Source organism: Rhipicephalus sanguineus, chromosome 7 (assembly GCF_013339695.2).
Source record: "Rhipicephalus sanguineus isolate Rsan-2018 chromosome 7, BIME_Rsan_1.4, whole genome shotgun sequence".
Classification (NCBI taxonomy): domain Eukaryota; kingdom Metazoa; phylum Arthropoda; class Arachnida; order Ixodida; family Ixodidae; genus Rhipicephalus; species Rhipicephalus sanguineus.
Genome location: NC_051182.1, coordinates 103,174,660 through 103,186,182, shown reverse-complemented (window position 1 = coordinate 103,186,182; position 11,523 = coordinate 103,174,660). Strand labels below are relative to the sequence as shown.

The 11,523-nt window shown below is 45.7% G+C and overlaps 1 protein-coding gene across 1 annotated transcript; it reads right to left on the bottom strand.

Annotated features, from left to right (window-relative positions):
• Positions 1 to 912: 912 nt before the first annotated feature.
• On the bottom strand, positions 913 to 8,938 carry LOC119399683 (cytohesin-1-like). The gene is given in 7 exon segments (XM_037666503.2): positions 913 to 1,114; positions 3,412 to 3,632; positions 5,552 to 5,628; positions 8,145 to 8,238; positions 8,240 to 8,368; positions 8,370 to 8,756; positions 8,758 to 8,938. Coding segments are annotated over 7 exon segments (1,062 nt in total). The 5' UTR covers positions 8,830 to 8,938; the 3' UTR covers positions 913 to 1,032.
• Between the last annotated feature and the right edge of the window lie 2,585 nt (positions 8,939 to 11,523).

The following is an 11,523-nucleotide window of genomic DNA, read 5'->3' as shown; positions in this document are numbered from 1 at the left end:
GATCTTAAGTCAAAAGGCCAAGAAGCAATCGATATAACAAGGAGCGTGATGCCTGGCTGGGCTGGTCGGCGCACTGACATTGTGAAAAATATTTTAAAGATTAGAGTGTTGAAAGGACTAAGTGCTATCTACGTTCAAGTAGTGCACTGTCCTTTTGGCCTTCTTGTCATTACTGCTGTGATCTGAATGATGCAGCCGTTTTTTTTTTTTGAGCTTAAAGGTACCCTGCAACACTTTTCCAAGTAACCGTTCAATGACTTCATTAAGAGAGCTTATTTCCGCACAAGTTGACTGTCGCAAAAACTTTCAAAATCTGTCAAATATGAGTGCAGTTACAGAGATTTGTCACACGCTTGAAGAGCTTTCTCTCTCCTTTCGTACTAGCGAGCGCGCTGAAAGCTACGCAGGGAGGAGGATGACAAGGGGTCAAGAAGACGCGTTCCTTCGTCAGCGCACTTCCTTTCCTTTTCTTCGAACGCACGGCCTACTTTCAGTGTGACCGCGAGCGTGGGCACCTGGCGGCATCTTGCGGCGGCCACGGTAATCACGCAGCTCACGTTGCTCAAATCAGCCAATGACCGTGGACTTCGGGTTTATGGCGCGGTCATTCTGATTTTTGGCATCACCTGTCGAGAGAAGAGGGAACAACTTCTAGCTGACAATTATTTGTGTATTCCAGGCCACGTTCTGCACTGTAATGTTTGGCTCGCGTGTTCTCAGGAGCCTCGACAACCGATCGGCAGAGTTTTCCGACCATGCTGCAAAAGCGCTGCAGGGCCCCTTTAAGGCATGACCTTCTGAAGATTCTGAAGATTTTCCGCCCTACTTGTGACTGACAGAAAGATGACATATGAAGTACGCGCAACTCTTCTTGGAGGTGCAATGCTGTAACATTAGTGTAAGACACAGAAATATAGTAAAATCACCGTTTATTATTGCAAATCATTAGATGGCTTATATATATATACAAAAAATTGTGACTAGATTCACTGTCTTGGAAGAGGACGGCTTGCAGGGGACCCGCATCTCTCATCACTTATGGTTGTAGTGCTGCGCTGCTTTTTTCTTGCGTGCCGAGAGCATGTCGTAGAACGGGTTGTGGCTGATGCTCTGGCTGCAATGGCAGGAAAGTGGGGGGCGAAAAGTCAGGCTCAAGAAACTACTAGCCAACATCTTCAATGCAATTGCATGCCTGGGTTTTCAGATATCCAGTGGAATTATTTTCATTTCTCACTTCTGGAAGACTACTAACAATGCTGGCATACTGCTTGCAAGCAGTTTGCGAAATTCACTGCATGGTAACAAAATTCAAGGTGTATATGTACCGGTAGAGAACATCCAAATGCTTGTCTAATAATCCAGCATCTGTGGCCCCAATATCAATATGCCTTACAAAACAGAAAAACTCGTGTACAACACCGTGGCCTAAAGCCATGCTATAAGACATATAAATCTTTAGGTGGGGACACTCGCCAGACAAGGTCGACCAGATAAAAGTGACAATGCTGCGCGCGCGTCCGTCCGATGATGGCAGCGGATACTTCTCGGCTGGACGACGCAACTTCGACACAAGAAGGCGTTGCCGTAGCAACCGCCGCTTTGCAGGAAATCTGAATTTCCAAGGCGGCGAACACGGCTACGGCACGCTAGCGACTAAAGCAGCAAACGCATGCCATGTTTCTTGCGACTGAAAAAAGCGCGACGTACGGCGAACGCCAGCACTGCCGCCGACCACGACGGTTGCTATAGCAACGCTACATGAAACATTTTCTCTGTTGAAGTTGCGTCGTCCCGCTGATAGATATCCGCTGCCGTCACCAGACCAACAGACACGCGCCATTGTTACTTTACCTGGTCAAACGCGTCTCGCAAGAAAGCCGAGAAGTGTCCCCACCTAAAGAGTATATCTTAAACCACACCTAGAGCACATCAATACAACCTTCAAGAAATGCTGAAGTCATTACAGGGTAAACGATTCACTTTCACAACACTTTCGCTGTCACAGTATGAAAACAAGCGTTTCAGTGTAAAGGCATTTAGCCTGCCGAAAACATGCTACTTAACATTCAATGGCAAAAAGCTGCTGGCAGCGCATTCTCACGTAGTATCCATGTTGCATGACAGTAAACTATTCTGTGCACAGAGCCCAGAAAAGTAGCGCACGAAAATTTTACATACTGAATAACTTTCACCACAGGGCCCTATATTACCTTGACAGCATCTTTCTAGCTTTTCGACAGTATGCATGAGTAACGAGGAGCTTTGTATTCCACTAAACCTGGGTACAGCTCTACTAGCAAATGCTGCAAGGAAAACACTTGGCAGAAATCAGTGAATTCATGTTTACTCAATGATTACTTGTAATGTACTCATATGAATGTGACATACTGAATTTCAAGAGATACTTTTCTGCTTGAGCAACCAGCACCACGAACACTTTTGCACTAGACAACTGTGTTTAGCTGCTATAACCTTTAAAGGTTAATTTCAGTGTTCTAGGTCATATTGCTCACGACTATATGCATAATCATGCCCTCTTATATGAAATCTTAAGAGGAGCACACACAAGCTCGATGGTATGGTGTGATTCAAATAAGGAATACACATGCCTCAAATTATACATTTCACTGTACAGCCGTTCCTTCCACCAGCAGTTTGCTTCTCCTCACGACACACCTGTTTTGCAGTGAGTGTTGTTAAAGCAAATCTAACAAGAATATTGTTACAGAACCCCCTCCCCCCCCCCCCATTTCAAGGCAAAATTTCACTCCATGGTACGCAGTTCCCTTCAGGTTCAACGCCACATTTGACAGCACCTACCAGAACAGTGTCATTTTGTCGGCGCAAACATTTCCAATCATGCAAGAAGCAACTGTGGTACCACAAGAAGTGCATGTGCAGGAGTGCTGTGCAAATAAGTAATACCACCTCGGGTTTTATGTGTGAAAACTACGATATGATTATGAGGCATGCCACAGTGGAGGGCTTCAGAAATTTCGACCATCTGGTGTTCTTGAACATGCAGTGACATCGCACACTACACAGAACCCTCATTTTGCCTCCAAGGAAATGCCACCGCCCCAGCCAGGATGGAACCTGTGACTTTCAGGTCAGCGGCCAAGCACCGCAACCACTGTACCACCCAGGCGGACAGGAGTGAAGTGCAGTGTGATGCAACATTCAATACATTGAAAATGACAGTATGCCTTTTCATTGCAAACATAGCAAAGCACGATACTTTTGGATGGAATTTCCATGGAATTGTCAGCTGTTCAGGCACGGACAACTGGATATTCCCAGGTTCGATATATTTGGGTTCGACTGCCGAAGCAGCTACACAGTATTGAAACTTTCCCACTGGCCAGATAACAAGTAGCAGATAATGCATCCAAAGGTGAGAATACTACTAACCGGAGGCACTGTATCCACTGGTCCTTCTCCTCTGGTGTGGCAGCTGACATGCGGTACACAGTGTGCTTGCCTTCGACCACCTTGCCTTCCGAGTCGGTCTTGCATGCTTTGATCAGTTCGCTGCCCACCGAGTAGAGCTCAAAGCAGTTGGGCTTGTGCCTGTCCTGGACCTCCTTCACTTGCACATTCTCTAACGGGATGATGCCGCGAGGCTCTTTGTCCTGCGTGAACAAAGACAAAGGCGGGTTGGCTCAAAACATCAGCAGTGTGAAGCGTACGAGCTCAAATAATTACTGGTGGTGCTTGACGAAACAGCATAGTCCCACACGTTTTTACAGCTATTCCACCTGTCTGTAAAAGCACAATATTCCACGTGCTCACTCTTCGTTCTTTTCCACAAAACAATTTTCACATTTCAGATGAACAGATAATGTGGCTGTCCAACAACAATGTAACTCTGTACTTATCAGCCCATGTAGGTATATTGAAGGTCATGATAAACTTCGTCACAGTATACATAGACACAGATTTGGAATACAATAGATAGTCAAAACACACTCTGTACTCATACTTCACAACAGGCCGTGCAACTGATGTCAGAGCCATAATAAACATAACTAGCCACCTGCTTAGGCTTTTCCCTTTTCCTTTTTTTTTTTTGAGCTCGTTTTACATCAGTGAGACCACTGTACTCAGAATCTCATAAGTCCGGTTGTGCTTGAGAAAATTTAAAAGCTAGAGTTCCAAGAAAAATATACGTCTCATAAAGGACCTTTCAGCATAACCTTGAAACTTTGTAGAATTACTGATCACAGCTGTTACACTTTCCCAATGAACAACATTGCAATGCCTATCGCACTAGTCGACTACTTCCAAGAACTGGCAAAGGAACTGAACTTTTTTGGCAGGAGTCAGCTAGTGTGATAGGCACCGCAATGTGTTGGGCCGACGTTATTATCCCCAAGTCATGTTCTCATTTCAAGATCATTACTGTTTCACATGAGCTGTTGTCTTGTTTCTATTTGCCTTCTAGTGACAGTGCCTTCTATAAACCGGTCTAATTTCTTGATTCTTCATGCTTAATATTCAGTTGGAAGTAAGCGCTTGTCTGTGTCCCACTTTTTCGTGCTTCTCTCGTTAAAGTATGGAATACCAACCAGCTCAATCCACCACCCTTCTGGGCCACCTGGAATTACCTCAAGCAATTAATGGAATTCAAATCTGAAGGTCATGCTTTTCCATACTGTAACTACCAAAAGTGACAGACACTGAATGCTGCTCATGAAGGCAAGTTCACATTTTCTTGATAAAGCAGGCAAGTAAACATGCTAAGCCTTATAATGAATAACCCGCACTATAAATTACGATCTTTTACAAAATTTGAGCAGTAAGTAAGCAGGATGTTCATCTGAACATTGCAGTATAGAATACCAACTAGCTCAATCCACCATCCTTCTGGGCCTCCTGGAATTACCTCAAGCAATTAATGGAATTCAAATCTGAAGGTCATGCTTTTCCATACTGTAACTACCAAAAGTGACAGACACTGAATGCTGCTCAGGAAGGCAAGTTCACATTTTCTTGATAAAGCAGGCAAGTAATGCTAAGCCTAATAATGAATAACCCGCACTATAAATTACGATCTTTTACAAAATTTGAGCAGTAAGTAAGCAGGATGTTCATCTGAAAAATGTGAGCCTGTAACTCACCCCGAGTATTTTGCTAAAGCCCTGTACCTAAGAAAATCGTTCACAATATTGACAATTATTTCAGATAACAAGCTTAAGCTATTACCTAAGATAATGACATTTCATAAAACCTAACATTTTTACCATCACCCTACCACAGCTGTCACACCTTCCTGTGGATGATGTATACATGTCAACTAAAAATTGGCCATAACACCACCACAAAATTCATCAATGCAGCATAAGGTTACCGTCTAATTCATCATAAAGACTAAATACACATGCCAACCTGCATATGCTAGTGTAGCTTATCTTTGAGATAATTTTTTTCCAAGCAAGCCATATGCCTCATCTATCAACCAAATGCACCTCCAATCTCGTGCAGCATACACTAGAAACATCAATGTTCAGTGTCTATGCAGAACAAAAGCAACCACAAATATTGAACTTACCGTGGTATACTCAAAGTAGTAGAGGCAGTTGTCATTCAGAATAAACCATCGCCTCTTCCAGCTTTTATAACGACCACCTGCAAGTAGCAAAGGCCATCACAAGATGCTTAGAAAACAGGAAACATTAAACTGGCAGTGAAAGAATTGCAAATCAGATTTGAAACAAGATTTTTCTACATGCTAATATAGTGGCATCAACACAGGAAGTCACTGCAAGTGCAGCCTCTTGGACATTTTGTTTCCAACTACATTTCATGCAGAACAGGCAGCTCAGTGACAAGTAGCTTAGCTATTTGGCAATTGTTTCTTCATAAGAACGCAATAACTAACAGTGAAGTTTCTTTGTGCAATAAGTAAGAGTATTTGATTTGTACATAGCTTCACAAATACAGTGAAAGGCAAAGCATCGATGAGTAAATGGAGACAACACCACCAGCAGGCTTTTTTTAAAAAGTAATAAACATGGTAGACCATAAGATTTTAGGCATTACTATAGTTTCCACAACTGCAAAGCCAGCTTTCCCGCTAGCCAGTTTACTGAACTAATGACGGCAGAGTAATTCCCGCAATAAGTGTGCACACACACTGTCCTACAAGAAGGAAATTTTATATGTAGTTCTCATGACCAAACCAAATGCAAGAAACCAACTGCAGAATTGCAAGTGTGTGCTTTGTTTTCATTTCAATTGTAACCAGTACTACCATTAGTTGACTAAGCATGCAATGTATGCAGCACCCATGCGATTACGAAAAGGGTCAACTGCCACTTCCCTCAAAAGGCTACTATGTAATATGCACTAATAAAGCTTGTAGGTCGTTCCTAGGATGCATAGCAATTTCACTGCCTGGGCAACGATGCTTGAATTTAAGGAAAGAAATAAAGGCAAGCTCTGCAATAGGTAACAAGCGGGTAAATCGCAATCTGCAATTGAATCAAGTCACCCAAGAACAACGTACCAATGTGCTTCTGATATTGCAATGCTTCCATGTCAGCAAATAATATTAGTAAGTAAAATAGTAACGGTAAAATTAATACTAAGCAATAAAACAAAGTATTCTGCACAGTCCTTGAGATGTCCAATATGGCCAAGAAAACTCTAAACATGGGTCATGCTATCACTGTAATAGCAAAGCATTAACGCCACAATGTAGGAAGCTCAAGAGCAAGCAACTTCCTTGCACATTCCTCTGATCGTCTTTAATAGAGATAGCTGAATACTAAACTTGGTTTGAAGCGAATAGCAATTTGAATCAAATTTCGAATTTTAATTTTGAATCACCCAGCTCTGATAATACATATGACATATTATTTTAAAAATGAGCATTTTTGTCATTACCTAATTTGCACAAGCAATAGAACAAGGCTTGTGCAAATGTGGCTTTCTTGGTTCAAAGCAATGTGGAAGCAACACTGAATAGTAGCAGGATTTGAATAGCAGTGGGGGCGCAAGTTATAAGCAGTAAATTACGTTATGTTTTAAAATTTGCAATACTTAGTGCAAATAACCCCGTATAACACGCTTTTAAACTTGTAAGAAAGAATAGTAGTCGAGGCGTAGGTAACAAGTACACTTAACCTTGAAGTGTGGCTTCGCGGCAGTGCGTAACCCCTGGAAATGTGGTTTCACGGCTTAGCAGCCTCACACTGCAGTGAAAGCCACCTTTTCAGGGGGATGCTTCCTACCGTAACATATACGTCTATTCGTTCGTTCCTGAATACTGTAATATTCTTTCGAATATTCGAAGCGCTCGAATGTTCTCTCCATGCCTACGTTTTGTAGGTTAGTACGACAAATATTAGAAGAAATTTTTATCAAAAGGACTATCTGCAAAACTCTGGAGTCATCTTTGGTGCACAACACAGTCCCCTTTCTCGGAATTCGTAGCAACAGAATTGCAAGCGAAGTAAGGCACTTTCAGCATAAGTCCGGCGCATGCTATGAACTAGTAGGCTGAAAATAATGCTGATAAGGCAGCGAGGTTATCTACTGCAGTAAAGCTATTTGCGCGCAAGATACCAGGAGGACGTCCCACACGGCTCTCCACTTCTTCGAGAGTGGGCCACGCCTCGCAAAAAAAGGACCTCATGCTGTTCTCGGCAAGTAGTAAAAGGTACATGTCGCCTGATAAAACTAATAAAGGCAGTAAAGCATGCTCTTCTTTCTTTTTTTTTTGCAACGTGATTCACTAGGTATGATTTTCCTGCACCTCAACTCAACCCTCTCAAAAAGCTGTGCAAGTGCCGGTGTGTAACAAACTTGGGACAGAGTGCTTTAACATAATTTTTGGGTTTTTACTTGCCAAAATCACGGTATGATTATGAGAGACGCCGAGACCAAGGGGTCTGGAAATTTATACCACCTGGGGTTCTTTAACTTAAACCTAAATCTAAGCACACGGGCCTCTAGCCGGGACTCGATCCCGCGACTTCCGGGTCAGCAGTCAAGCACCGTAACCTCTAGAACACCGTGGCGGGTCAACCTCTCTCAAAAAGCTCTGCTAGTGGCGGTATATAACTTGGGGCAGAGTGCTCCGACAGCAAAGCACAGATTAACCCAAACAAAGACAAAAACAAGCGGGGGGCACCACGCACCCTGCTTCCAGAGCCAGCCCTCGCGGTCCGGGTTGAAGAAGGTGTGCATGAGGTCGTTGCCGTCGTCCTCGGGTATCTTGAAGGGCTCCTGGCGGAATGCTCTCGTAGAGCGAGGCGAGCAGCTCGCGCGGCAGGTCACCGCCATTGTTGATGCCGCGGTTCATGACGACGAACTGCTCCAGAGACGGCTTGTCGCGCACGCACGGGTTGTGTAGCGCCGTGTTCGAGCATGATGATGGCGAAGGAGAGCACGTAGCACGTGTCCGCGTTGCTGAACACGCCCGGGTTGAGCTGGCAGTAGCGGTGCGCGAACTTCTCCATCATGCGGTCGATCTTCTGCGCCTCGCCCGGGAGCCGGAAGGACCAGAGGAACTGGCGCAGGGCCTGCACCAGGATCAGGTCCGTGAAGTCGTGCAGCTCGACGAAGGCGTCCAGCACGCGCATGTTGAAGTCGGACCGCTCGCCCAGGTACTCGCCGATGGCCGTCTTGTTGAGACCCTGGCCGCCGTAGAGGAACTGGGCGACCTCGAGCGGCGCGTCGGCGCGCAGCAGGCCGTGCTCGACGAGGTACTCGATGCCCTTCTTGGGGTCCATGTTGAACTTCTTCTTGCCGAATGGAGAGCTGCTTGCTGCGCGTGACTCCTTTAGAGCCGTCCGCGGACTCCTGGGCCTCGAGTCGCTCCATCTCGGCCGTCACTTCCTCGATCTCGTCCTTGAGCTGCTGGATCTCCTGGAGGAGCTCGGCCTTGCGCTGCCTATGTCGGCGAGCAACCGCTGCTCCTCCAGAGTCAAGTCTGCACAAAAAAAAAAAAAAAGAGAACGACTGTGAGAAAAGACAACCGATCGTCGCTTCTGGCTTCGCTGCGAAGAACGGACAGAACGAATATTGCTGGAGCGTTGGCGGCTCCCGTGGAAAACACTCGAAACCGCATTCCGTATGCAAAACGAAACCCACCGCGGAAGTCCTTCGAAAGTTTTTGAGGACGCCGCATAACTTACGCTCACGCAATCGTAATTTTTTCTTCACTGCAGACGGCAGCGCGTATATAACTGCGTTTCGTTTTTTTTTCCTCGCGGGTCACGGTACAAACTCCCGACACGGTGCTTGCTTAACCACACGCAAACAGCCGCGCAGTGAAAATGCGGATGATGGGAAGGCTGGAACTCACGACTCCACGTTAGGAGAAAGGGATGTGAACAGACAAAATAATCACGCTATAGCGTACGATCACGCCACACTAACAGCTCGTATCTGCAAAGTCCTGCAGTCTATAGAGGCGCGACAATAAAGTCACGCCCTGTCGCTGAGGCGTAAAAAATGGGATGCAGTGGCCACACGCTCACACGAGTGTGTCTGCAAGGCACCCCACCTCTTCAGTGAGTGCATACACTGCGGCCTTTCCCCAATCACCAAGCATCCAGCGGCTCGCCCGGCTATAAATAGCGCCCGCTAACGCCGCTATGGCGGCTATACGAACTGGTCTATGTAACAAGCGCCAGGGCAACCAATGCCGCTTGCTTATCTCGAGTGCTTATCTGACAAGGGCGTGTGTGCACGTATACGGATGACGCGTCCCCGCGACGTACGCCCGCCCCGCTTTGGCAGTGCGGTCGCCGTCAGAAACGAAACAAAAACGACGCCCGGCGATGCTAATTAACGAAGCCACAGCGACTCGGTGCTCCAGTACACAAAAGACATACAGGAGAGTGTCCTCAAATGAAACAAGGGTGGGTGCGCGTGCACGATTGAAATGACCCGAAAACGTCGGAAATGAGACAACGCCGTTGCTCTAACCACAAGCAGTAGCGCATAGCTGTAAAAATTAACTACACTGTCAAAGTAAGTAGGTGTTCATTTACAAAGTCAATCACTTGCAGTGAATTGACTTCCCAATGCACTGTACACTGTAAACGAAAATGTACCCAGCTGGGAGGTCTTGGGGGATGATGCTCCCGCCTAACTCCGGTGACCTCTCCCCAACTCGAACACATCGGAATTTGCCGGAGTATATACGTTCATTCACCGCCGTTCTCCTCCCGCGGGCGATGGAGGGAGGAAAAGGGCGCCCTTTCTCTGATTATACTCCGGAGCTCGTGCCGCAAATACTCCGGAGCATCGCTCAGCGGCTTTCCATTGGCTGCTGGAGGAGTGACGTAGGCAGCCTCGCCGGCCGGCCGGTTTCCACCACCACCTCCTAGACAGGTTTCAGGCCTGCGAGCAAGAATTTGACGACACAAGCCGCCGGCCGTCCAACCCGTCCGACGAGTTCGCTTGCCTTGCATTCCAATCCCCTGTCTCCTCAGTGACCCTGCCTGAAGCGCGTGTGTCCCCGTCGCAGTGCAGCGAGGATTGTCCGAAGCCTTCGGCCGCGTTCGGAAAAAGGAAATCGTTCTGTGCACCTTGCGGACATTACAAGCGACTACAAGCGTCAACGAAGTTCATCTCATCGATAGCAGCAAGTTGCGGTGACCCTAATGGCGTGATGGTACCGTGCAGCAAACGACACATGGTGATCTCGCGAGTGGCGAACAAGCGGACGGTCGCGGGTGCGGCGCAAACCTGGTGAGTGAGCTCTTGTTAAATTATCTCCGTCATTTTTGTCGAAAAGTGCTAAAATTGGGTACTGTTATGTTGATAACGAAAGAGGTTACCAAGACTAGGTTGGCGTTACAGGATGGCAATAAAAAATCCAGCAGAAATTTCGAAAACGCGTTGTTTGGACCAGATGTTTTTTTTAAGAAATATGGATATCTGCGGTAACTTTAGACACAGCACTGTAATATTTGGAGCGTGGAGTGGCCAGCGATATGCATTGATGGAAAACATCATATAGTTGTGGGTTAATTCAATAAAGAGTAATTAAGTGTTATAAGTAAACCTAATTGGTAAAGAGATATTGTTGGTCTGGTTAGTATAAACAAAGGGTAATTTTTGTCCGCTTTCGATATGAATATACGCCAGGTTGAGGTCTATCATTACGTGTTAATAAACTTGATCTTTCATGTAAGCTGAAGTAATAGAACATGAAAAACTGAAATCAGTATTAATTTTTTATATATTTTGCGAATTGAGCTAGAGAAACGTGTTTGGTACAGATTTTTAGAACGCATATACGTGCTCATTTTGGTGAAATATTATTTGATATGATAAGTTGTATCTGATATATCAATATAGAAATGTAATTGAATGTGGTCCGTCCATAACAGGAAAGGGAGAGAGGGGGCTGACGAGACCAGTTTGTAGGCGACGGGGAATGCGAAAGGAAGGCAGGGGTCGCTTTGCACAAAAACGGGTTGTGGGGCGCTTGACGTTTCGTTGGAAGAGGGCTTATTGTCTGTCGACCCCCCTTCATGTTTGAGGTTACTGTACGTATATAGT